This window comes from Capronia epimyces (genome assembly GCF_000585565.1).
Source record: "Capronia epimyces CBS 606.96 chromosome Unknown aczIQ-supercont1.3, whole genome shotgun sequence".
NCBI classification, from domain to species: domain Eukaryota; kingdom Fungi; phylum Ascomycota; class Eurotiomycetes; order Chaetothyriales; family Herpotrichiellaceae; genus Capronia; species Capronia epimyces.
In genome coordinates, this window is record NW_006912906.1 from 492,483 (window position 1) to 515,418 (window position 22,936).

The window sequence follows — 22,936 nt, forward strand, 5'->3', positions numbered from 1 at the left end:
AGAGTGATATTTCACCTCTGGAGACATGTCCTGAATCCAAGGGTCCATAGCCTTAGCCTATATATACTACCTGCATCAATCAACACTCGGGAGAGAATAGAAAAGAGAATGGAACGGGACGGGACGGTGTCAGTTAAAAGCCATAATTCATTAATCCGACGTTACTCTGCTCTGAACGCACAACAGCTAAGTACTGAGTAGTGAGTAGCAAGAACGATAGAGTCGAAACTCCGACGGCTTGCCTTTCGTGTGACATTGAATTTCCATCCCGTTTCCATCCCGTTTCCGTCTCCTGCACTCGTGCCAGGCTCTCTCTGTCTCTCTGTGCCACCATCAAAACACCAATCCGGTTCTCCTCGTCAACAAATACAGCGCCGCATCCTGCACCCAGATGGGCAAGTCGCGCGCCCTCGTCTTGGCTTCGGCGCTTCTGGGCATGAAGATCTGCCCGCTGCGCGCCGCGAGAACCTGCTCAATGACCGCGTCGCTGACGTTGGACGCGGCGTCGAGTCGGACGCCGGCTCGGGCCAGGTTGGCCTCGTACGGCTTGACGATGCCCGTTGCGTGCCAGGACGGGTGGACGCTGGTTGTCTGGATGCACGTGCCGTTGGGGTACATGGTCCGGAGCTCCTTTCGGAGACCTATGTGGACGGGGGGTTAGTATCAGTAGCCTTCTAGGGCAAAGGACGAGAGGGTGGGAAGTGTGTTGCGGGGAGAAAAACAAAAAAGAAGCCCAGAGATAGAGTGAAAGGGAAGGGGGAGAGTGTATTTGGTTCAAAGTGATTAATGAAACAGGATAGGCCGGTCTAAGGACGTCATCAGTCCAAGGGTTTGAGCGGGAAGTTGAGGAGCATCTCGACAAATGCAAGGGTGAGACGTATATCGATGGGCCAATGTATACAGGGCGTGTATCAATTCGTGAATATTTTCAGCATCGGTTCAAGCACGTTCCCGCTTACCTTCATGAAGATACAACGCCGCGATCTTTGTACAACAATAGTCGACCAGGCCAGGCGCGGCGAGGAAACTCGCCATCGAAGCCATCGTGACGATGTGCCCCTTGCGCGCTTCCAACATGCCGGGAAGAAACTCCTTGATCAAGACAAAGTGCGAGGCAATGTTGACTTTGAAGATCTGGTCGGTCAGTTTCGCGGAGGCGTCGATCAGCCTTGTGCCGGTCGCTGGCGGGGTTGGACTCTAGGTTAGTCGCCGGGTTTCACCATTGCGCGAGCTCGGGTAGACTTTGGGTCACATACCGATTCCGGCATTGTTGATCAAAACGCTGGGATTGCCGTGCTCCTTGCGGATTGCCTCTGCTGCTGTCTCGATCGCAGGAAAGTCGGTGAGGTCGACGTGGTAGTACGACACGCCGGGGACTGAGCGGAGTGAATTAGTACATGATGAGAAATAGGAGCCGCAGGGAAATGGTCCAACTCACTCCTCTTCAGCTCTTCCGGCACAGGGAGGATGTCGAGGATAACGACACGGGCGTGTCTCGAAAAGCCCTTGACCATCTCGTAGCCAAACCCGCTACATCCGCCCGTGATGAGAACCAGCTCGCTTTTCTGCGTGTCGCCGAACCTGAAGGGCGTCCCTGGCTTCTTCAGATGCCAATGGTTTAGTGCAAGTCTGGTCAGGGCCTGGTGCAGCCTCCGGGCAACGCCAATGGCAAGCAGGACCTTTAGTGATTTGATCAGGCCCGCAACCCCATTGCTTGATAGCCCGCGGTCGTACAGCAGCTTGAGCACACGCGACCGGTATTGAGCGGGTGCCCGGGTGAGTGCGAAAAGGAGCGACCCCGTGATGAGCGGTTCGGCGGCTACATAGCGCAGCAACGAGACGGGGAGGGTGAGGGCTCGGCTGAGGACACGGTTGGTACGCTCTATGGGACTGGGAGAGGCCATTTGCGCTCAAAAGGATGCCACAGGTGATGCCAGCAGCATCTAAGACCAACAAGATAGGTGATATGGTGTCGTGGATGGCGGTGAGGACGAGTCGATCCAAACGTCATGATTTATCCGAAGCATTGCAGTGCCTCGGTAAGCATCCATGTACGAAATATATGTATCACGCGCGTATAAAGATGGTGTCGACAGGGGAGCCGGGAGGGACCTAGGCATAGGGATAGGATTCTGCTGACTCAGATGCGGAGCAAGCTCCAAGGCCGAGGGTCCCTGCCGGCTCTCCGTGAGAATATTCAATACAGTGTACCACTGGACAGGGGCCATGGTTGACGCCAGGGGTCGGTAGTTGAGGCCGGTCCATCTGCCGTTGAACACCAGCGACCGGTGTGTGGTGGAAATACTCCGTCCTCCGTACACAGTCCAAGTGGTCACAGGGGTTATGAGGAACTATACGACTGACGAGGAGAAGGATCTCCCAAGCCATCTCCGCCGGAACGAACGCCGACCAGGACTGTTGCCTTGGCTACCAACTCCGCCACCAGGGACGCTGGGCCTTGCAGTGGTATTCCCTACAGTCTGCTGGGTCGCCGATTCGTTGCTCAGTAAAGCCGGTGAACTTGAGGCTGAGACAGAACGGGGGACATAACTTGTCCTTTCATTGCGGCTTGCCTGCGATTTCGCCTCGTCCACTGTCGGGTGACTGGGCTGGCCCCTTTTCTCTAGCAAGGCAGTGAGATAATCCAGCTTTGCCTCAACCGTCGTCTTCTGATTGAGGCCTGCCGCCTCATAACGCCGAAACGATGCCGGGTCCGCCAACAGGGATGGGGTAGTTGGGCCCTCCTCCTCGAAGCCCTCCTGGAACACCGGCAAATTCGGAGAGTACGTGATGTAGTGCGGTTGATAGCCTGGTGTCAAATACAAAGAACCCGCCGGCGGATGGACTGGTGGATCTATGCTGCCAGTCCGGAGCTGTCGTGACTGTCTTCCGTATCGTCGCCCTTCGTGACCGTGTCGCATCCCGGATTTTTTCTCCGACACTCTTGATTGTACATCTGGTCCTTCACCGAGGTCATGTATGTCGACCCCCTGTTGCTGATATTCCGACGAGCTTTCACGATACATGATGTGCGCGAGTTTCCTTTTGGCTCGCGTCTTTGCAAAGGATGATTCAGCAGCCATGAGCTGATTACAATGCTGCTTCAAATCTTTCCACAAGACATCGCCTTCTTGGATGAATGAGCGACTTTGCATTTCCGCCTCTCTTACAGCGGCAGTCTTCTCATATCGTTCCTCTCCCGAAGAGTAGCTGCATTCCTCAGCAGAAGAGAAATCGTCGTTGGGGATAGCTGGCGGGGGTGTCAATGCTCGAGGGAGGCTCTTGAGCCTCGCACTGTCTCTGAATGGCCGTTCTTTGCGGCCATCACGGGAATGCTTCGTCTTCTTGCTGCCCGCCTCTGTCTCTGCCTCGGCATCCCCAATGGTGTGAAAGGTAGACGATATCGCGGGCCGTTTCTCCGCCGGTGTATCTTGCTCCCCTGGGCCGCCGAGAACACCTAGTTCTGATGTTTTCTTTGCTAGCAGTAACATGATGGTCGTACCCGGTTTGACGGTGTCTTCCCAGTGCTCTGGGAGGACCAGATTACCCTCGCGATCTGCTAAGGAGAACGATTCATGATCGTCCAGGTCGAGGTCTGGGTGACTTTGTCGGTGAATTTTCTGAATGAGGTTTTTCGTGTCCTAGGATCATAAGTCTTCGTCCTGAGAGACTGAGAGGATTCACCCACCTGCCATGTTTTGCATCTACTATAAGGGAATCGAAAGATTCTCCAATCAGCGCTGACGAATTTCAGAGTTGCCTCCTTTTCCGCTTCCAGGTTGTGCGTTTCAGATCCTGCCTTTACTATTGGAGTGTCCGGGCGTCCATTCACTCCGGACGGACCGCCAGGCTCAGCACTCAAGACTGCTTCAGGGCCATCATGCACATTCTGGCGGGTATCTGGTCGTAAAAGCTCGGCAAAGCGCCGAAGCATTTCTACTTTGTCCAGGTCTAAGCTGTTTCGGCGACTCTGATGGCGTGAGGGAGGCTTCATATTTGCGCCCTCATCCCAATCGGTGGTGCTCGTTGCCGAGCTAAGGCTAGGTGACGGCACCAACGGAGGTGGGAAATACGGATACTGTCGGGGTGGTTCAAGTCCACCACCTGCTCCGGGAGCATGTGCGTAAGGCATGCCACCACCTGCCATATATTGCGATCGACCGTGAGCATCCTGATAAAGTTCTCCTGGTCGATATCCGTAGCCCATGTACGGTCCAGAGGGCGGGTATGGCGACTGAGTGGGGTTTGTCGGTGCGTACAACGGCGGGTATGGAGCCATTATTGCATGGGGCTGAGCGACTGATGGAACGACTGGCGCTGGCAAACTAGACTGACTGTATCCATCCTGGCCAAAAGAACGATTCAAAAATTTCTCAATGGAATCATCTGATTCGTCTGCAGCCTGAGATGCGTCGGGCGACTGATTCTCTTCCTCACTAGGGACATGCGTAATTTCGATGTGCGCGTGCCTCCCTCCCCGCCTCTGATGGCGACGGATTTGCTGCTCCGGTGAATGTCTTGATGGATCGAACCCATACTGTGAACGCCTACCTGTAGAGGAATGGCGCCTCCTCACATCGGAAACTGCGGATGGGGTATTGGGAGGGTTTCCTAAGTCATCTTGAACCTCTTTCATCGTGACTCCATCACTGTCAACTGTATGGGCTCGGTCATCATCCGGTTGCCGGTCGTATCCTTCGTGTAGATCGGGTAGATCGTAGACTGGATCGGATTCAGAGCTCTCCGTGTCTGCCTGGGGAGACGTAACCTGAGATGGGAGCGTTGCATCTCTTGATGGCCGTTGAGAGGAACTCGCTTCGCTGGCTACCAGATGAACACTGTCTGTTGGGCGCAAGGGAAGCGCTGGGTTACCCAGCTTGGAAGCTTGGGGGTCCGGCTCAAGGAACGTCTTGGGCACATTGTCTTTGTACGCCGTGCCCATAGCTTGCCCAGAGGAAGCAGATACTACATCTCTGTTGTCAATGATTTCATCATGAGTGTTGAAGGAAATCTTGGAGCCGGTATGCCGTTTGCCGGTCTCCTCAAGATTCGTCCAGTTTAAGAGTAGGTTCTCCACCGTCTGCTTCATTCGTCTCTTCTCCTCTGCCTTTTCTTTTCTCACCCGTTGAGGATCAGGAAGCATGGGGAAAGGGCTCTGGAGGGCCCGCGGAAGCTGTAATGAAGGGACCAGCTTCAAAAGCCATCGGCTGTCCTGGGAAGGATGGAAGGCTGCAGGACCCGGTACGTACTGAGCCTGGAACTCGGCCCGCTGCAAACGTACGAGCGAATGCTGCGTTACCACCACACTGTGTTCAACTCGGGTCCTCAATTTCTTCTCTTCTGAGGAGAGGAGCATGGACGGCCTAGGAGCTTTAGCAAGACGCACGTTGGAACATCATAGTGAACATACTCATCGGGGCTTGGAGTTTTCTTGAACTCGGCCAACTTGAAAAGAGACAGTTGCAGAGCAAGGGTTGATCTGCAAGATTCAAGGTTTGCTCGCAATGGTTCGATCCTTTGGTGTTGAAAAACAAATCTGATCTTAGCCCAGAACGTGGGTGGATCGAAATTGTTGTCGGCACCCGTTCCAACCAGGCGCTTGATGTCCGCAAAGGTCTTCTTGCATCGTCTCAAGATCTTGTTGGCGGTTTCCAGGGCAGACTTGCTGATTAGTTCCTGGTGATCCTCTAACCAGTCGCGCAGCTCTTCCAGGACACTGGAGAATGTGTCAAGCTCAAAAGCCAGCCGCTCGATGTCATCCACGCTGGACTTGAGAGCGCCCGCAATGGAGTACAAGGACTTGGAGATTTTCAGAGCAGCCGAGGAGACTGCAATTAATGATGCAAGGACAGACAGTGGATCGGCCATTCTCGCTATGTCCGCCACAACTTCAAGACTGTCTTTGAGGCGCTTGAGGTCTTGCTTTGGAATTGGCACAATGTCTTGTGGAGGCAACGCTTGGAAATAGGGAGCCACTGCTAGTTGTGTCGGTAGAAATGAAGGATAGGGCGGTGGATGTGGCACCAAGCCTCCTGGTAGACTATATGCTTTGCCAAAGTCTTCCGGTGAATCATAAGAGACCGGCATTGTCGTTTGTGGCACTCATTGGGTCCTTCGTTCACAATCAGAGGAGTTTTGTATCCTCACGGGAAAGCCTGTTTAAGTAGAAGTCAGCTCCACCATCGACTCGACCATGCGATAGAGGCGGTGACAACTCTGCCAGAATGAGGCTGAGGGGGCTGAGCTTTGTTCTGGAGGGGCACTCACATGCTTTCCGGTGATGAAATGGCAGTGCTAAACTCCTTGTATTGGTCGTGCATTGGTGCCGTAGAGCTCAGCCGTCAATTGGATACACCCCTGTAGCAGTATGCAGCCCAAGTTGCTCGCACAGCAAGAATCATTCCCAGTTAGACCAGGCGCATTTAGGGCCAAAGATTCAGCCATCCTAGACGGGACACGATGTCCGCTGAAGGATGCCGAGCGGGCTTCCATTCGCGTGCCAAAGGTGTTGAAGTAGACAGATTGTACACAACTTGAGTAGTCACCATGTATACTCCAGTGGTCCTTGTGTCTGCTGCCAGTCCCGGCCTTCATCTTATCCGGGAAATCAAGGCTTCCCAAAAGCAATGGATGCGTTGCCTTAGTCTTGTCTAGGTCAACACAGTGCAAGGTTGTGAGTATTCGACGCGCACATCATGCATGCTGGGCCTGCCCTTTGTTGACAGCTCCTAACCCCCATTGGAGACCGTAGCTAGATGTTTGTCTGATACAGGCAATAGCCATATCAGTCTCATGTCCCTACTCACTCTCGTGCCAATATTCAGCAGTTCTAAGCCGGAGCTTCTCCAGGAATGAGGATAGACACTGCAGTCTGAAGGCCATTGTGACGGTGACGGGGTATGCAAAGGAAGCGGCAGGGCTCCGTGTCATCAGGAGAATTGGACGTTGAAAATACACTGAAGAGAAACCACCAGTCTCGCGGCATCTGATCTGATCACATCAGTCATGATGTTCAATACCACCGCCAGCTGTGCATCCGTACTCTGGACCTAGAGTGAGAGAAACTGCGGCTGCGACTGCGGCGATATACGGTGAAATGGCCACCGAAAACGGCTGTTACAGGCGCTGCTTTTGGCCTCCGTCGCACCCGCCAGCGTCGGTGCATTGCTGCATTGTTCCAATGTATCAATGTCCTAATTAATGCCTTCTGTAGTTTACGTGATTAGGTAAGGGTGTCCTGCCTTTGGCGCGACCGTTGTGAAGACCTGGTCTCTGACACTTGAGGAAAAAGAACTTGGGTCGAGTCTAGGTAGTCACCGATAACACAAACATCTTTGAAACCTATGTCGAAACGCAAGTTAACAATGTCGCTCCAGTTTTGCGGCGCCTATCACTTACCTTTGGTTCGTGAGCAACGCCAAAATTTCACCCTTTTGCTCAAGTAGGGCATTTGTGGCAATCGTGATCCCAATCCGGCATGATACTGGATTCGTTGGCATCAGTCCCCGATGACCGATACATTCAGATTAGGTGGCTGCACGTACCTGTTCTAGAGCCGTCTAGATTGGCTCCACGAGGAACACGACGACCTTCCACCATCTCGAAATCTTGTCGGATAACCTCACTCGGGCCACCCGCAAAATTGTGAGGACCCTCCGAAAGCAATTTGGAAATAATGTACATGATCTACGTGCAAGCGCCACATTGAATTGAGGGCTTGAGAGAGGCTGACCCTGGCTCGAACTACTCAGGTCGGGCTGATCCGTTCTCCGATCATGTCCATCACGCTCTGCCATTCATATATGTATTCTGACGATGTCCCGGACCTCGAGGGTACTGCTTGGGAGCCACAGGCTTGCTTCTCGCGCTTCCGTCGCCGTGAGATGGTGCGGATGCAGACGTCGTTCATATCAGCTTGTAAGTCGCGCTGGCGCCACACTGCCCGGAGGATGCGAAAGGCGGAGGCGATATTCTGGGAGAAATACAGTCCGTCCGTCAGCCAATCACTCATGGATCCCCACTGTCCTCGTAATCGATGAGCTGATTTACCCCGTGACAAGATAGTCGAGCGGCTCACCGCCCTAAAATGAGCCAAAAAGGGAAGGACGACTTACCGCCCTGTGTGTCATGCCTCTGATGGTATTGAAAATGTTCATGACGGCAATCCTGTTGTCCTCGTTATTCGTGCAGCATCCAGCAATGAAAACAGGCCAGAGGGGCCAGCTGGGGGCCAGCGGGTAATCTGAGCCGACAATGCCGTCAAGGAGTTGGAGAAGAATCTTGATGTGGTTCTCCTTTTCATCCCGCACGCACGAAGCGGGAGCCGTTTTGTTGAATGGCGAAACTGGGATAGAGGTGATTGGAGAACCACCTCTACCCACACCTGCCGCGGCGTTGTGGTGAGCTGATGGCAAGTAGGGTTCATGTAGGAGAAGAATCAAAGCTGCAAGACGATTCGCCTCAGCCACTTGCTCAATCATCGTAACCACAACTTCAGGTTCGCTTTCCCGTATCCACTCTGGGGTGACTTGGGTCAGATTGACGAGGCTCGCGTTGAGCCGTTGCATCTTCGTCTGAATGAGTAGTTCTTGTTTCCGCCTGTCCCTCGCGTGTTTGAGTCTCTGGGTCGACGACTGCAAGCGTTTGAGATCCGTTACTTCGTTGACCAAGAGGAGAAGGGCGTTACTGAAATTGCAATACGGATCGATGATCCTCAAGGAGTCGAGGTCCATCTCCAGAGCCAAATTTTCGGTCGACGTCCATCGGGATCGGGAGTCGTCAACTGACCTGCCGTGGTTGGAGGCGGTAACGAATGCACTACTGGCTGCCTCTACGTCGAACATGGTCTTGGCCATAATGAGTTGATGAGTGAAATACCGATAGCCCAGATTATAGCCGTAATCATCATCTCGGCATTCTGCATTTCGTATTATGCGCTGTTGAATTGCATGGCGATATGCGGAGAAGTGTACGACCCAAGTCGATGGGTACAGGTCGTTGATCTAATTCATTTTCGTCGATAAGTCAGAGTTTGAGCCGCAAGCAGTGACGCTGAAGCAGGGCGAGGACGAGATGACTGACCTCGACTGTGCAAAGCATCATGGAGACAAGAAGAATGTCTCGCATGCTCCCGTCCTGCCGGATCAGCAGATCCCTCAACGAATTGAGGGTACGCTGGCGGTAGTGCATCGTCACGTAGGAGAATTTGGAGTCCAGTCGTGCCAGTCGGTCTGCAGCGTACATTAAGATGCTAGAGTATATGGTTGGAGAAGTGCAGGCTGCCTCAAACATGAACGTGACCGGATTTTTTCCCTGGTCCAGCAGGAGATACACCCTGTCCTGCTGAATTTTATTGACGTAGTAATCCATCAGGACACTCTCGATCTCGCGACTATTGCTGGCATGAGGGAACACACTGCCGAATTTCGGGGACAATGTCTGGTCAACAGAGATTCGGAATCCGTCAACGTGTTGGACTCTTCGGCGTTCGCTCTGAGGAGAAGTGTTGAACATCTCGGCTTCTTCGTCCTCGTGTGTGTCTCTCCTGGTGCCCGAAGAAAGAGAGTGGCGATAATACAGGTCCATGGTCTTGGTGGTGAAATGGAGAAAGCCTCGACAGGTCTGTTGAGAGTTCGAGCTCGAGCTTGGTCTGGAAGCTGGAGAGTATCTATCCCTAAACCCAGGACTGGAGTCTCTGGGAGTGGATGGCTTGGATTGTAGCCACGCCTTCGATCGTTCGTGGCATCTGCCAGGAGCAAGAGTGTGTTGCTCCCAGACAAGCGTCAAGTTGTAGTCGCATGTCAACGACGACCGGGTGCACCGACGGCAGCGTGGACGAGACTCTGAGACACACGTCATCTCGTCAGGGCTGAGCTTGTTGTTATGAAGGCAGTGGGCGACATACCGTCACATTTGAGATGTCTCTTCCGGCACGTGTTGCATCCTGAACGCACTCGAGTCATGGGGGAGCTATGAGTCGTCCGAAAGATTAATCTTGACACCCCGTTTGCCTGATGCGGACGGTATCTCAGCAATACTGCACGCGGGTACTACAGGGAGGCTGGAAGGCCTAGAGTGTAATAGGCCGTTTTGACGCCACGATACACCAGGGGTCGATCGAAGAGCAGGTCGGTGTGAGAGTGAATTTAAATAAACTTGAGGTTGGAAGGGTCCCCTTATGCTGCGCTAGTCACCCAGGTTAGGGAGAGGCACGCCCAGGGGGCACACTATGGCTGTCAGTATTTCACCCACGCTAAACTAGAATAGGTTATAATTTTACTTACAGACTACTCCTATTATAGTGCCCACCTAGATGCCTATAGCCGTCCCTATAACCACGCCTATTGCTACACCTATCACCACGCCTATAACCACACCTATCACCACACCTAAGGGCCTGTAGCTAGATATACCTATAGTAACGTACTACTATACCTAGGAGTGGTAATAGGTGTAGTGACAGGTATCGTAATAGGCGTGGTAATACTGTAGGCGTGGTAATAGGTACTGCTACTAGTATGCTTTCGTACTATTATACTATACTAAGCCTATTTAGGAAATAATCTTGAAAAAGAGAGTTGATTATATAAGCGATTATCAGAATCTAGTTTAGCGTGGGTGCGAAATACACACAGCCCACAAGAGGCACTACTGCCTTAATTCCGGCTGTGGGGAAGAGGGGACGGGGCTACGGGACTGAATTCGGCCACAGATCCTGTAGTGTACGAGCTATACATTTATAGTGCACAACACATCGGTTGGAGCTGCTCTCCTGTCCATGTTTCAGACACTGATGAGGCCTTGCTGCGACTTCCCAGGCTACAATGTTTGTCTGCAATCCACCTGCGGACCTATGGCATGCCAGGACACTTCTAGAACCTGGGAGGCCTGATGCCTGATGGTGGTTTTGGAACCCACCGAATTTGTGGTGGATCAGGTGAGATCACCGCACAGTCTTTACGTCGGCTCTATATAAAGTTGACGACCAGTCTTGAGGCACACAAACGGCGGGCTTGGAAGCAAACGCCAACAACTGTCGTCCTCGACGAACCACCCTTCCTAGCAATCAAATTACTGAAATTGACCATGGCAGACGCCTGCAATGGACCTTCTCCCACACCGCCCGTGCAGCGTCACCCAGAAACTGGGATCACGGCTGTGATCGTGGGAGGCGGTGTAGGTGGGATCATGACCGCGTTGGAGTGCTGGCGAAAAGGCATCCAAGTGCGCATCTTTGAACGCAGTTTGAAGCCTGAAACCGAAGGCAAGGATGATGCTACGGCATCCACCAACCCTCTACAGTGGTTGTATTGCTAATCTCAATCTATCATGCAGGAGATTTCTTCTCAATTGGCCCGAGCGCATGCAAAGTCTTCGAACATTGGCCAGCTATGAAGGAAGAGAATGAGGCCACGTCCTACGATTTCTGGCTCTCCTACCATAAACAAACCGGTGAACACATTTATGGCCCGGCTCCTTTGGCAATCGTGACGACGAACGAGGCTGGCGAAACCACCACAAACACGATTCGCATCCACCGGCATCTTCGCTCCAAGTTTCAAAACATCCTCTTAAGGCAATTAGCTGCGACTGGAATGGTCGTCGAATACAACCACCGAGCCGTGAGATACCACGAAACCGATGACAAAGCAAATGTAGAGTTTGACAACGGCGTTCGCGTGGAGGCCGACTTGGTCATCGCGGCTGACGGTGTCGGTACCAAGTCATTTGAAGTGGTCACGGGCAAGGAATTGCGCGCTCGAAGCAGTGGCTATGCTATATATCGCACTGCGTACCCTGTCGAATTTGCTGTTGCAGATCCGGACGTCGACCGACGATTTGCCATTCTTCCCAATGGCCAATCTCCCGCCGAGATGTGGGTTGGGTAAGCAGGTCGATCTTGTTTCTGTCAGTTTATGACCCCTAACGCGTCTTCCAGGCCTGATATGCACCTGTTTATCTCTCGGACGGAGGACACGTTTTCATGGTCCGTGACCCACAAGGTACGTCGGCCATCACCCTCGTTTGGGGATGTTACTGAGAGTCCGCACAGGATACCGCAGACTCGGCGGAGACCTGGTATGGGACTCACTCGAAATGCACCCCGGCAGACGTGATACAGTGCCTTGAAACGTCTTTGGGTTCCTGTCCGGACATTCTTCAAAAGGTATTCAACACCACACCCGAGGATCGCCTGGTGGACTGGAAACTCCTGTGGCGAGATCCTCAACCGCAGTGGACCTCTCCTAGAGGTCGAGTGGTCCAGCTCGGGGATGCCGCCCATACCTTCCTACCCAGTTCTGGCAACGGGGCCACCCAGGCCATGGAGGATGCAATGTCTCTGGCCAGCTGTCTGGAGATTGGTGGACAGAGCAACATTCCCATGGCTCTCCGTGTACACAACCTGCTCAGGTATGTCCCAGACCTAGTGTGGAGGGTCGGAAGAGAACGTGTACTAATTGACTTGTCAGGGCCGAACGGGTCTCTTGCTGCCAGCTTCTCGGCTTCAGAAACCAGGCGCAGCGCCATCACACCAACTGGGATCTCGTTGCGGAGAACCCACGGGCGATCAAAGAGTCGTATGATCGCTGGCTGTGGGCACATGATGCAGAGCAGTACGCATACGAGAATTATGGAAAAGCTTTCCAGCACCTAATCACGGGTGCGCCGTTCACAAACACTAATGCTGCGCCGGGATATGTATATAGGCCGTGGAACATTGACGAGCTATTGGCAAAGCAAGATGCCGGGATCCCGATCGAGGTGTAAGACAGACTGGAGATGAACGTCAGTCGCCTTGCAGCTGTAAGGAAGGTTACCTGGTAGCGCGGCTTGGTCATTAGGTATTACAGAGTACTCCGTACATCTAGATATACAGCGGCCGTGACTACATGCTGCGCCGTAGCACGAGTGGCTCACCGGAGCCCGGCGGAACAGTTAATCCGGGCTTGGTGTCCTGAACATCGTCAGTCTGCCTTTTGTCAACTGGGGATACGCATCTCTTCTTCACTTGATACACTCTGCTGGGCCTTAGACAGCCTTTGCTCTTCCTCAGTCGGTAGCACACTAATCTCTGACCCTTTTGGTCTCCACAGATCCCTCTCAACAAGTCGCCCAACCACGAATATCGCTCCGGCGCAATTCCGAATTCCTCACCCTCACTTGTCTCTCTCTGCCGCGTGCTTCTACCAACGCTTTTGACACAGAAGACGGCACCCATTGCTGGGACTAGATGACGAGGACAAATCTTCCATTCTGGCCTCGGCCTTCTCGGTAACACGACTGATTTCGACTGTCGCATCTCGTCTCCGCGGCCGACGCGTCTGGTTGAATCAAGCCAGCCTGACTGCGCCTGGAAACTTATGTGACAACTGGTCGGACGCACCACTTCTGTGGATTCGAGCACTGTCCGCCGTCAAGGCTCTTCACGGCGTCCAAGTCCACTGAAGGCAATGTCTACTGGTACGCCTCATCCTCGAAAAACCCTCGAACGACTTCCAGATGGCAAGCCTCGGTTCCGTGGCTGCTCGAGAATCACCGACTACGACTATCTGGGGAAGCTCGGCGAAGGCACCTTCGGAGAAGTGTCCAAGGCGCGCTCCAAGAAGACGGGACAAATAGTGGCGTTGAAAAAGATATTGATGCACAATGAGAAGGACGGGTTCCCCATAACAGCTCTTCGGGAGATCAAGCTGCTCAAACAACTTCACCATGTCAACATTCTGAAATTGGAAGAGATGGCGGTTGAGCGACCTAAGAGCGCCAGCAAGAAGCCGAGCATGTTCATGGTCACGCCATACATGGATCACGATCTGGCGGGACTACTGGAAAACCCAACTGTCAACTTCACTGAGCCACAAATCAAATGCTACCTGAAACAACTTCTCGAAGGCTGCGCATACCTCCACGCCAACAAGATCTTACATCGGGACATGAAAGCCGCCAATCTGTTGATCAACAACCGGGGAATTCTTCAGATTGCCGATTTCGGCCTTGCCCGACCATACGACGATGATCCGCCCAAGCCAGGCCAAGGAGGAGGTGAGGCTACCAGAGAATACACCACCTTGGTCGTGACACGGTGGTATCGTCCACCGGAATTGCTACTGCAACTCCGCAAATATACTACCGCTATCGACATGTGGGGAGTCGGCTGCGTGTTTGGGGAGATGTTCAAGAAAAGGCCCATCTTGACGGGCAACAGTGACCTCAATCAGGCACAGATCATCTTTGACCTGGTCGGCTCTCCTACAGACGAGACGATGCCCGGCTGGCGAGACCTTCCCGGCTGCGAAAACATCACGGACTGGGGCAGCAAACCGTCACGACTGACCACCGTCTTCCGCGAACTCAGTCCACCAGCTCTTTCACTCCTGGGCGAACTGCTGAAACTTGATTGGCGAAAACGGATCAATGCCATGGATGCTCTTCGACACCCGTATTTCCGCACCGAACCATATCCCGCCCGGCCGGAAGACCTCCCTTCGTTCGAGGACTCTCACGAACTAGACCGAAAGAAGTTCAGAGATCAGAAGTCTAAGCCGCCTCCTGCGCCAGCCGGCGGCGCCGTGGGCATAGCGACCCAAGGAGAATGGGCCATCAATGGTCGGTCGATCCCTCCTCTTGAAGGCAGAAGTGGAGGTACAGGGGGCGCGGGTCCTGGCTCACGAGTCCCGGGGGGGCGATATGCAAATGGACACAATAGCCAAGGCTATGGTCGCCGGCCACTGCATGCCCAGAATGGTGCTTACGGCGGTGGAGGGGACCACCGGGGCCCCAACCCGTACCCGCCTCACAGAGACATGCCGCCATACGAGCAAGGTCAGCGCCCACCATATGATCAGACGAGAGGGTCTATGCCACCACAGGTATATGACGAAAGCTATTCACGCCGCCCTTCCGGAGGAGAACTATCCTCGTTGCCAGTCCCCGCCGGAGACCATGCGCTCCCACCGCGCCCTCCACCTCCCGAAGCTGACCCTTTCCGCCACGGACAGCAAGACGAACCTGCATACCGAGACGATGGCCGCGGACCCCTTCCACCTCCTTCACACCCAAGATCTCGAATCCCTCCAGGAGCTGGTGCGGACTATCGACGCCCGGCTCATGACCGAGACACATACATCCCGCCATACTCACACGCCGATCCGACCGCTCGCCTACCTGCGATGAAGAACCGCAGAAGAGACGATCGACCGCCGTACAGGGATAATGGACCGCCTCCTGATTACGCAGACCATCTGTCCTACGACGACATGGGCGCAGCCGATCGAGAGCGAGGACGAACGCGCGACCTGGACGGTCTACCGCCCCCGCCTCCGCCCCCGCCCCCGCATCCACAGGGAGGCGTGTACGACCGCGATCGAGATCGAGACAGAGATAGACGGCCAAGGAGTCGAAGTCCGGGCAGGGATTGGGAAAGAGACAGCCACAACAGTCACAGCCACAGCCACAGAGACAGAGACATGCATCGTGACCGGGACAGGCCTCGGGATTGGGATCGGGAGCGAGATCCTCGTGATCACAGTCACAGCCACAGCCACAGCCACAGCCACAATCACAATCACAATCACGGTTACAGAGACCGGGACCGAGACCGGGATAGGGGATATGGCCTGCAAGACCCGTATCGCCGGTAGAAGCGCGGTGGTAGACGGTTATATTCATGACCTTCATGATCTTGTCCTTCGTCCTTTGAAGCCGAAAACATTGGTGTGCAGCAGGCAGGGTTTGGGGGTTTGGCTTGGAGGCTTGCGCGTCTTGCAAAAACGGCATTCCGCAGGCAATGCGGCCCCGGAAGGGAGGCGGCGGACTGGGACTCGCATTGGCGGCGGTGTCTTTGTCTTTGGGGCGTCTGCATAGCGAAACGGCGCCGAATCATCTCTCGCATTCGGGGAGGCAGGGACGGATTTGTACGAGATATGGCCCCCACGGTATCCGTATACGTACAGTAATTCCATGTGGTTGACTCATTCGGTCACTTACACGTGAGAAATAATGGGAGGGAACGAACGACGTGCAAATGAGCGCGGACGATCCAGATCCATCCATTGATCCAACGCTTCATATACCTTGATCGACGGGACAAGAAGCGGAACAAGGAGACGCAATAGAAGGTCGCCTGGCCATTTTCCATTCTCCAACCATATTCTACTTGTTGTAGTACTTTGTAGTGTCTTGTACTTGTACTGCTTGGTAGTGTCCATGCTGCGTAGCTAACATACCTAGACATGGCCCGAGTCTCTGTCTCTTGCGTTCCCTCCTGGTCCCGTTTTCCTGTTCGCCCAGTGGTGCAGAACATGTACTCCGTAGCTGTATGTAGGTAGCAACCCCCAAGTCGTCTGGAGACCTCCTAGGAGGCAGTGAACGAACGAACGAACGGAACGAAGGAAGAGACCGCCATAGCAATAGCGAGCGGGTGTTGTGTTGTGCTGTTGTGGTGTGTGGTGTGTGGTGTGTGGTGTGTGGATCGGTGACAAGATTGTTCACAAGAAGCCGGCGAACATGTCGTCGATTGCGTTCTTCTTCTTCTTTTTCTTGCTCTTGCTCTCAGATTCCACATCCTTGTTTCCAAGCGGCTTAAGTTTCGGGTCTTGCTTCTGCTTCTTTCTGTCGCGGTCGCCTCGATTGGCTTTGAAGTTGAGCACCGCATCCGACACCCCAGTCCCCTTTGAACCATCCGAGCCGACGCTCGGGGAATCAGTCACATAGGCAGCCGATCCATCGTCGGCTGTGGGTACATCTTTACGAGCCGGCAGACGTACTTGATCCCGGGATATTTCGAGCTTCGTCCGTTCAACCACCTCACCCACGTCGTCGCTGTGGTAAATCCTCTCCACGACCTCACCGCTCTGCAGGCCTGTGACCTTTAGACTCGTGGCTGTCAGAACCCTGGCACCCCCCTGTTCTTTGCTGGTCACCTTGTCGGCGTGCAATGCCTGTTCGCCGCGGTCATCCTCGTCCACTGAACGCGTCGGCGCACCAACCACACTCATCACGTCCGCAAGGATACCGACGAGCACGACTCCTAGAGCGGCGAATTGACTGTCGCTCACCAAGCCCGTGAACCCAACGTATGCGCGAGGCACGAGGACCTCGCGCATCCAGTCAAACCATAGGTCTCTCTCACGTCGGATCTGACTCTCTTGCTCGAACCGTTTCCTGACTTCTTTCGCCTCCGTGGCACCGACGCCGGCGTTGCTCTGTAGTCGGAGCGAGCGTTCTGCATCATTCATGGCCACCACGCGAGTAATGGCTTTCCTCAACATCCCCAAGGACTTCCACCACGACTGGGCGCGGTGCTGATTTCTGTTGCGCGCCCAGATCTGGTCGAGGAGGGATTTTGCGGTTGACATTTTGACACTGGAGTCAGGAGTCGCAGTCACCCCCGGCGTCACGGGCGGAGTAGTTGAATTGGACGAGGCATTCTTGCCAGACGACGATGGCAATGACTTTGTGACTTGTCCACGATGGTCTAGAGATCGTATCCGACGCGGCGGACAGGGTTTCAGTCTCAGTCGTGAGTCTGGAATTGAACCTCTCCTGCTTCGTATCCGTGCTTCCGGTCGCGGCTGGGCTGCAGACGGAGTAAGTTTCGACTGCCGATGGGACAGTTTCCGTCGTTTGGGAGCATGGTCGCCCGTGGTGCGGACCAGGCTACGTGGAGGGTCGGCACTCATGACTGAGCGCTGTGATCTGTGATGCCACCCACCGCTGCAGAGCCAGACTCTGGACTTGCCTTTGCGCTAGACAGTATCTAGGTAGGTAAGTAGGTGGGTAGGGTAGGGTAGGGTAGGTAGGGAGGTAGTATGGAGTCGTGGTTCTGACAAAGGCCTGATCAGCCTTTGACTTCAATGCCAAGTGCCAGCCTTGTCGATCACATGGCACAATCTCATTGGCCAGCCTTAGGGTGGGTGCCGGAATTAAAGGCGGTTTATCTGTCTTCTACTTCGATAGGATTAGGGAACCCTCCAGCTCTACCGGATAATTACGCCATGGTCGAGGCCCAAACTCTACGCTTCGGGTCCCATGACCTTCAGGAACTCCTGGTCTGGCTGCCGGCACAACGGCCACCCTCGGAGAGCTGTGAGAGCTGTGAGAGCTCACGGTTCTGGATCATGTAAGTCTCTCTAGATTCCCAGGTCTGAGGCTACAATCAGAAGCAGAAAGACCTTCTACTGTCTGCTCCGTTAATCCGTGCTTGTTCGGTCCTGAATAGAGCCTGTCGGCAGTACAGTTCAGGACAGAACAGGAGCTGACTGCTGACCGGTCCTTGACCCTCAATAGCCTCGTGCACGGCGGCGCCTGGCGCGATCCGACGATCACGCATCTCAACTTCGCCGAACCCGCCGTGTCGATTCTACTTTCTCCCTCATCACCAGTTTCCTCGATCCTCAAAACCCAGCACCGGTCGCTGGCTATAGCGTCGCTATCATACAGGCTGTCGCCACACCCGTCGCATCCACAGGACTGTGAAACCACCCCGGAGACTTCCCTCCGCAATGCCCGCCACCCAGACCATATCGACGACGTGTGCGCCGGCCTGGCGCTGCTGAAGGATATGTACGGGTTGACAGAGCAAAACTACATGTTGGTGGGCCATTCATGCGGCGCCACTCTCGCCTTTCAAGCCTTGCTGCGTTCTCGTTCCCGTTCTGGTCCTGGCTCTGACACTCTCTTTCCGTCGCCGGGAGCACTGGTTGGCTTGGCTGGAATCTATGATCTGCGGCTCCTGCTGGACAACCACAAGGACGGCCTGTACGGCGACATCTACACTTCCTTCATCGAGGGTGCGTTCGGAAAGCGCATGGATGACTGGGACCGTGCTTCGCCCACCCATTTCTCCGAGTCGGATATGTACTCTGGTCGCACTGTCCTGTTGGTCGCCGCGAGAGGGGATGAGCTGGTGGAGCCAGAGCAGCGAGACGCAATGAGGCGGACAGTCCTGGGTCCCGAGGCAATGGATTTGCCGGTGGAGGAGAAGTCAAGCGCGGGAGAATCGGAATCGGCCTTCTCTTTCGAGCACAAAGGCTGCAGATACGCACAGATGTCTGTGGACGGGGGCCATGATGACATGTGGCTTGTCGGCCAGAGGATCGTGGCTGCTATTGAGAGGGCACTTCAGATCATGACGGCGCCAACCATATAAAGACGGGACTGGATTTATCGTCCCAAGCTGGGTGGTGGGCGGGACCAAACATTCATATTCATACCTTAGGTATAAATGTCGTATTCACTCCCACTCCCACCGCCGTCGCGATATCACATACATCCCGAGTAGAGTCCCGCTGAGCCGGCATTGCCCTCTAAGGACATGGATCGAGTATCGAATGCCACTGGATCGGTCTCGGACGCGTCAAACACTAGTCTCCAAAGTGAAGTGGTGGCCATCAAGCGAAACTGAGCAAGATGGTCATGGTCGCCAGGAAAGGTTGTTAGGAGACGGGCTGAAGCAGTGGCAAGGATGACCTCGATCTTCGAGGGGAGGGCGACGACCACCATCTTCTTCATCGCCGAGCCATCATGTACACGATGGTTTCGCGGTCAACATCAAGGCAAATCACACAGACACGACACGATCGAGCAAGACTCAAGATTTGTACTCAATAGAGTTCATTTTTTAAAGTAATGGCTAAACTCATGGATCACCCTTGTGATTGTTACATGCTGGTGTCGATACTACTTGCCGAAGCAACAGTATTGTCGCCATGGATACATGGACCCCCATAAGGTTGAAGCTCAACTGCGCATTCACATGCCGAGTGCTCTGATGTTCCCGCTTGACTGGGTACATTGATCCATGAGAAAAAAACCCTTGAAGCTCACACATTGTTGAAAACCGGAAAACTTTTGGAAATTAGGGCAGTTGTGTAATAACACATGGGGGAATGATGACTGTTGTCGAGCCATGCTGAAAGGGGGATGCTGTTGGTGATGCTTTGCTGATGCCTCATGGCAGTTGTCCAGGATTGAGGCCAATGATCTGAAAAGACCAAGGGACTCAATCAATGGTCAAGGAAGAAACCATCCAAGCCCAACGGGCAAGAAATGACTCTCCAGACCTCCGTTTGGACAACCACCAACAACCACCAGAAACAACAAAAGTGACCTGAAACCTCGTAAGACGTCCAGCGTCACAATCATGCTGAGCTAGTAGCGGGGGAGTGGAAAGGTGTTGCTAGCATCAATCGGGTCAAGAGCCGGATCCTGGAAGCGGTAACGCTGCCCCATGCCCATTTCATTCTCAGCACCTGGAGTGCCACGGTCGAATTGGGAACGTCGGCGACGCTGCTCCTCCCGATAGGCTTGTCCTTGTCTAGGAGCGAACAGACCTGTAAGACGGACCATGTTAGTGTCATGTGGCCAAAGATGAGATAAGAGATAATTGTGCTCACGAGAATTGGGCAGGGCTGCCGGCAAATGGGTCATAGGGACTGTTGACATTGACGAAGAAGACAGAACCATGAGATGGGGTGTCTGCCTTGCCTGCAGTCTCCTTGACTTGTGGGCTGGCTGTGGTTGCACGGGCAGGTGGGAGATAGCGGCCTGAACGACGACCATTGCCCACGTTGGTTTGGCCCACTCGTCTCAAGCGATGTTCCATTGGGAAGGGACGTCGGGTGGGAGATGGAAGGACAAACAGACCGACATGTTCCGCATTCTCCACCGAGCGACGCATCTTGGAAGCATTGTCAGGTCCAGGGAAGCGTTCTTCATTGCCAGCGGTGGGAACATTGCCAGTGATGAAGAGCTAGACAGTGGTTAGCTTGAATTCGAATGATCCCGTCAGGACAGCCTCACCTTGGGGCGGAAGGAAGGATGCTCAAGCATGACAGAAGAGTTGCGGAACTTCTGGACAAGACAGTCCTTGCCTTGGATGGCTGTTGGAGATTGTTAGCTGATGCAAGTACAGGCAGAGTGAAGATACCCACTGGCATAGGAGACCTCGGCAACCTTGTCAGATGCAAAGCAGTTCCAGCGCTTTCCAGCACGGGCAAGAACGAACTATAAGACTTGTGAGCAGGAGAAAAGGGAGTTGACAAACAAGAGCACCGACCGGAATGATGGATTGTGCCTGGAAAGAGTTAGCAATGTCAATGGCATCGAGGCGAGGAACTTACGTCAACAAAGTTGATGAAGGCATATCCCACATTGCAGTTGTTGGCAAAATCTGCAGATTCCCATCAGTATCAAGTGAGATGTCAATGTCAACCAGGGTCACTCACCGATGCGAAGGTACATGAAGTCATAGCGACCATGGCTGGTAACATCAATGAGCTTCTTCAACATCAGTTGGTCGACTCGATTTGGGATGTTGCGCAACATGATCTAGAGGTGTTCAGTCAGTGGGATCAAGCAAGGTGAGGGAAGCCACTCACGGTGGTGCGGACATCAATGCCTGCCTGGATGCGAGCAATGTCGACAGCATTGTGATTTGCGTTCTGATTGAGACGACGACCAGTGCGAAGTGCGTCACGCTGAATGACAACGGCAAGACGATCATAGTCGGGATCGACCGGAACAGTGGAACGACCGGTGATTGAAAGCTGCTCACGAGGGCTAGGTGCCTCACCAATGGTAGTAGCGACGTCACGAACATCTGGCTTGTACGGTTCAACATCCAAGACCATACCCTATGATGAAGGTCAGTAAGGCGGAAGCGAAATGAACAAGTGGGTGACTTACAAAAGTCATGGTGCCGCTGATCACGTCCTTGGCAGCCTCAACGACGTCGGCATTGAAGAACTCGACACGGAACTCTCGAACGTGGATCTGAGTGGGTGCCAGGGTGTGGAAGGCCTTGACAGGACCACACTGAGCAAGCAGACGCTTGATCTCGGCAACGACAGCGTATGCATCCTTCTGTTGGACAGCAGGGTGGCCATTGTAGTAGACAGTGACGATGACTTGACCTTCAAAGTCGGTGACCTGGTGAGGATCCTTGCCTTCATCAGAAGCAAGGCCCTTGGGAGGCAATGGGAAAACCCGAGCCAAGGGAAGGCGGGTGCTGGCAACTTCGAATGCAAGCTTGGCCTCACGAACATCGGCAAAGGAAAGAGTGACAAGACCATGGGTGACCAACTGAGAAGCATTGATGGATCTCAAGGAAGAGAACGATGAAGTCTAAAGAAGTTAGTTAGGGATAAACGATGATGAAGGGAAGGAAGGGTCGACTTACCTTGAAGATGGCCGCAATGTCAGTTGATCGGAAGCTCTCGGGAATGCCGGTGACGACGAAGGCACGGGTGACGTTCTCATCTGTGCTGAAGATGCCCTGAGAGTAGTTGATGTGGTACATGGAGGTACCGGTGAGAGCGCGACCCGCGTTGAGTTTTGCAAAGGCCTTGGCGAGATCCTTGTCGTCAGATGCGATACGTGGGCCTCCAATGACTCCTGGGACAATGGGTTGAGCCTGCTCGGGGGTTAGAGCCTTGGCCTTGCGTTCCGGGGTACTGCCTTTCAGCAGGGAGCTTACGCCTCCAGCTTGGACATCCTCCGCAGAATTGACTTGCTTGCCACGAGATGGGACACGAGATGGGAAGTAGGGGTATGCGGGCATTGGGAGAGCAGTGACATTGCCACGAGTACCGACATGGAATGCCTTCTTGAACGGAGTCTGAGCACCGGGGGTGAAGACTTCTGCAGTCGGGGAGAGTTGACGAATATTGGTGGAGGCCGGTGCGTTCAAGAACACATCATCACCAGCACTGTCATCAGTTAGTTTGGATGTGTGTGAGGGGTGGAAGGGTATGATGGTGGAAAGGTATGATGGTGGAAAGGTATGATGGTAGGAGGGTATGATGATGGAAGGGTATGTCAAGGACGGAAGGGTATGTCAAGGATGGAAGGGTATGATGGTGGAAGGGTATGATGGTGGAAGGGTATAATGGTGGAAGGGTATGATGGTGGAAGGGTATGATGGTGGAAGGGTATGATG

The 22,936-nt window shown here is 53.9% G+C and overlaps 8 protein-coding genes across 8 annotated transcripts in view; 3 read left to right on the plus strand and 5 right to left on the minus strand.

The window, feature by feature from the left end:
• Positions 1-333: 333 nt before the first annotated feature.
• A1O3_03440 (uncharacterized protein) lies at positions 334-1,904 on the minus strand (the record flags this gene model as incomplete). The annotated part of the gene is made up of 4 exons (XM_007733578.1): positions 334-641; positions 960-1,181; positions 1,257-1,376; positions 1,439-1,904. 4 exons carry the CDS (start codon positions 1,902-1,904, stop codon positions 334-336), a joined length of 1,116 nt encoding a protein of 371 aa, XP_007731768.1.
• Positions 1,905-2,351: 447 nt separating this feature from the next.
• On the minus strand, positions 2,352-6,087 carry A1O3_03441 (uncharacterized protein; the record flags this gene model as incomplete). The annotated part of the gene is made up of 3 exons (XM_007733579.1): positions 2,352-3,641; positions 3,689-5,363; positions 5,411-6,087. 3 exons carry the CDS (start codon positions 6,085-6,087, stop codon positions 2,352-2,354), a joined length of 3,642 nt encoding a protein of 1,213 aa, XP_007731769.1.
• Positions 6,088-7,747: 1,660 nt separating this feature from the next.
• Positions 7,748-9,585, minus strand: A1O3_03442 (uncharacterized protein; the record flags this gene model as incomplete). Its single annotated transcript, XM_007733580.1, has 3 exons — positions 7,748-8,020; positions 8,115-9,002; positions 9,082-9,585. 3 exons carry the CDS (start codon positions 9,583-9,585, stop codon positions 7,748-7,750), a joined length of 1,665 nt encoding a protein of 554 aa, XP_007731770.1.
• A 1,500-nt stretch (positions 9,586-11,085) lies between these two features.
• A1O3_03443 (uncharacterized protein) lies at positions 11,086-12,768 on the plus strand (the record flags this gene model as incomplete). Its single annotated transcript, XM_007733581.1, has 5 exons — positions 11,086-11,242; positions 11,302-11,884; positions 11,939-12,002; positions 12,053-12,411; positions 12,471-12,768. 5 exons carry the CDS (start codon positions 11,086-11,088, stop codon positions 12,766-12,768), a joined length of 1,461 nt encoding a protein of 486 aa, XP_007731771.1.
• Positions 12,769-13,451: 683 nt separating this feature from the next.
• A1O3_03444 (CMGC/CDK protein kinase) lies at positions 13,452-15,638 on the plus strand (the record flags this gene model as incomplete). The annotated part of the gene is made up of 1 exon (XM_007733582.1): positions 13,452-15,638. One exon carries the CDS (start codon positions 13,452-13,454, stop codon positions 15,636-15,638), a length of 2,187 nt encoding a protein of 728 aa, XP_007731772.1.
• Positions 15,639-16,484: 846 nt separating this feature from the next.
• On the minus strand, positions 16,485-17,354 carry A1O3_03445 (uncharacterized protein; the record flags this gene model as incomplete). The annotated part of the gene is made up of 1 exon (XM_007733583.1): positions 16,485-17,354. The coding sequence occupies one exon, from the start codon at positions 17,352-17,354 to the stop codon at positions 16,485-16,487; it is 870 nt and encodes a 289-aa protein (XP_007731773.1).
• A 639-nt stretch (positions 17,355-17,993) lies between these two features.
• A1O3_03446 (uncharacterized protein) lies at positions 17,994-19,147 on the plus strand (the record flags this gene model as incomplete). The annotated part of the gene is made up of 2 exons (XM_007733584.1): positions 17,994-18,118; positions 18,286-19,147. The coding sequence occupies 2 exons, from the start codon at positions 17,994-17,996 to the stop codon at positions 19,145-19,147; spliced, it is 987 nt and encodes a 328-aa protein (XP_007731774.1).
• Positions 19,148-20,389: 1,242 nt separating this feature from the next.
• Positions 20,390-22,936, minus strand: part of A1O3_03447 (uncharacterized protein) — a gene marked incomplete at both ends in the record, with an annotated part of 3,093 nt that continues 546 nt past the window's right edge. Inside the window, 8 exons of the mRNA XM_007733585.1 lie at positions 20,390-20,749; positions 20,800-20,879; positions 20,931-21,003; positions 21,120-21,169; positions 21,225-21,327; positions 21,378-21,632; positions 21,685-22,122; positions 22,178-22,706. Of these exons, the coding sequence (XP_007731775.1) occupies positions 20,390-20,749; positions 20,800-20,879; positions 20,931-21,003; positions 21,120-21,169; positions 21,225-21,327; positions 21,378-21,632; positions 21,685-22,122; positions 22,178-22,706 (1,888 nt within the window). The remainder of the gene's footprint in view (positions 20,750-20,799; positions 20,880-20,930; positions 21,004-21,119; positions 21,170-21,224; positions 21,328-21,377; positions 21,633-21,684; positions 22,123-22,177; positions 22,707-22,936) is intronic.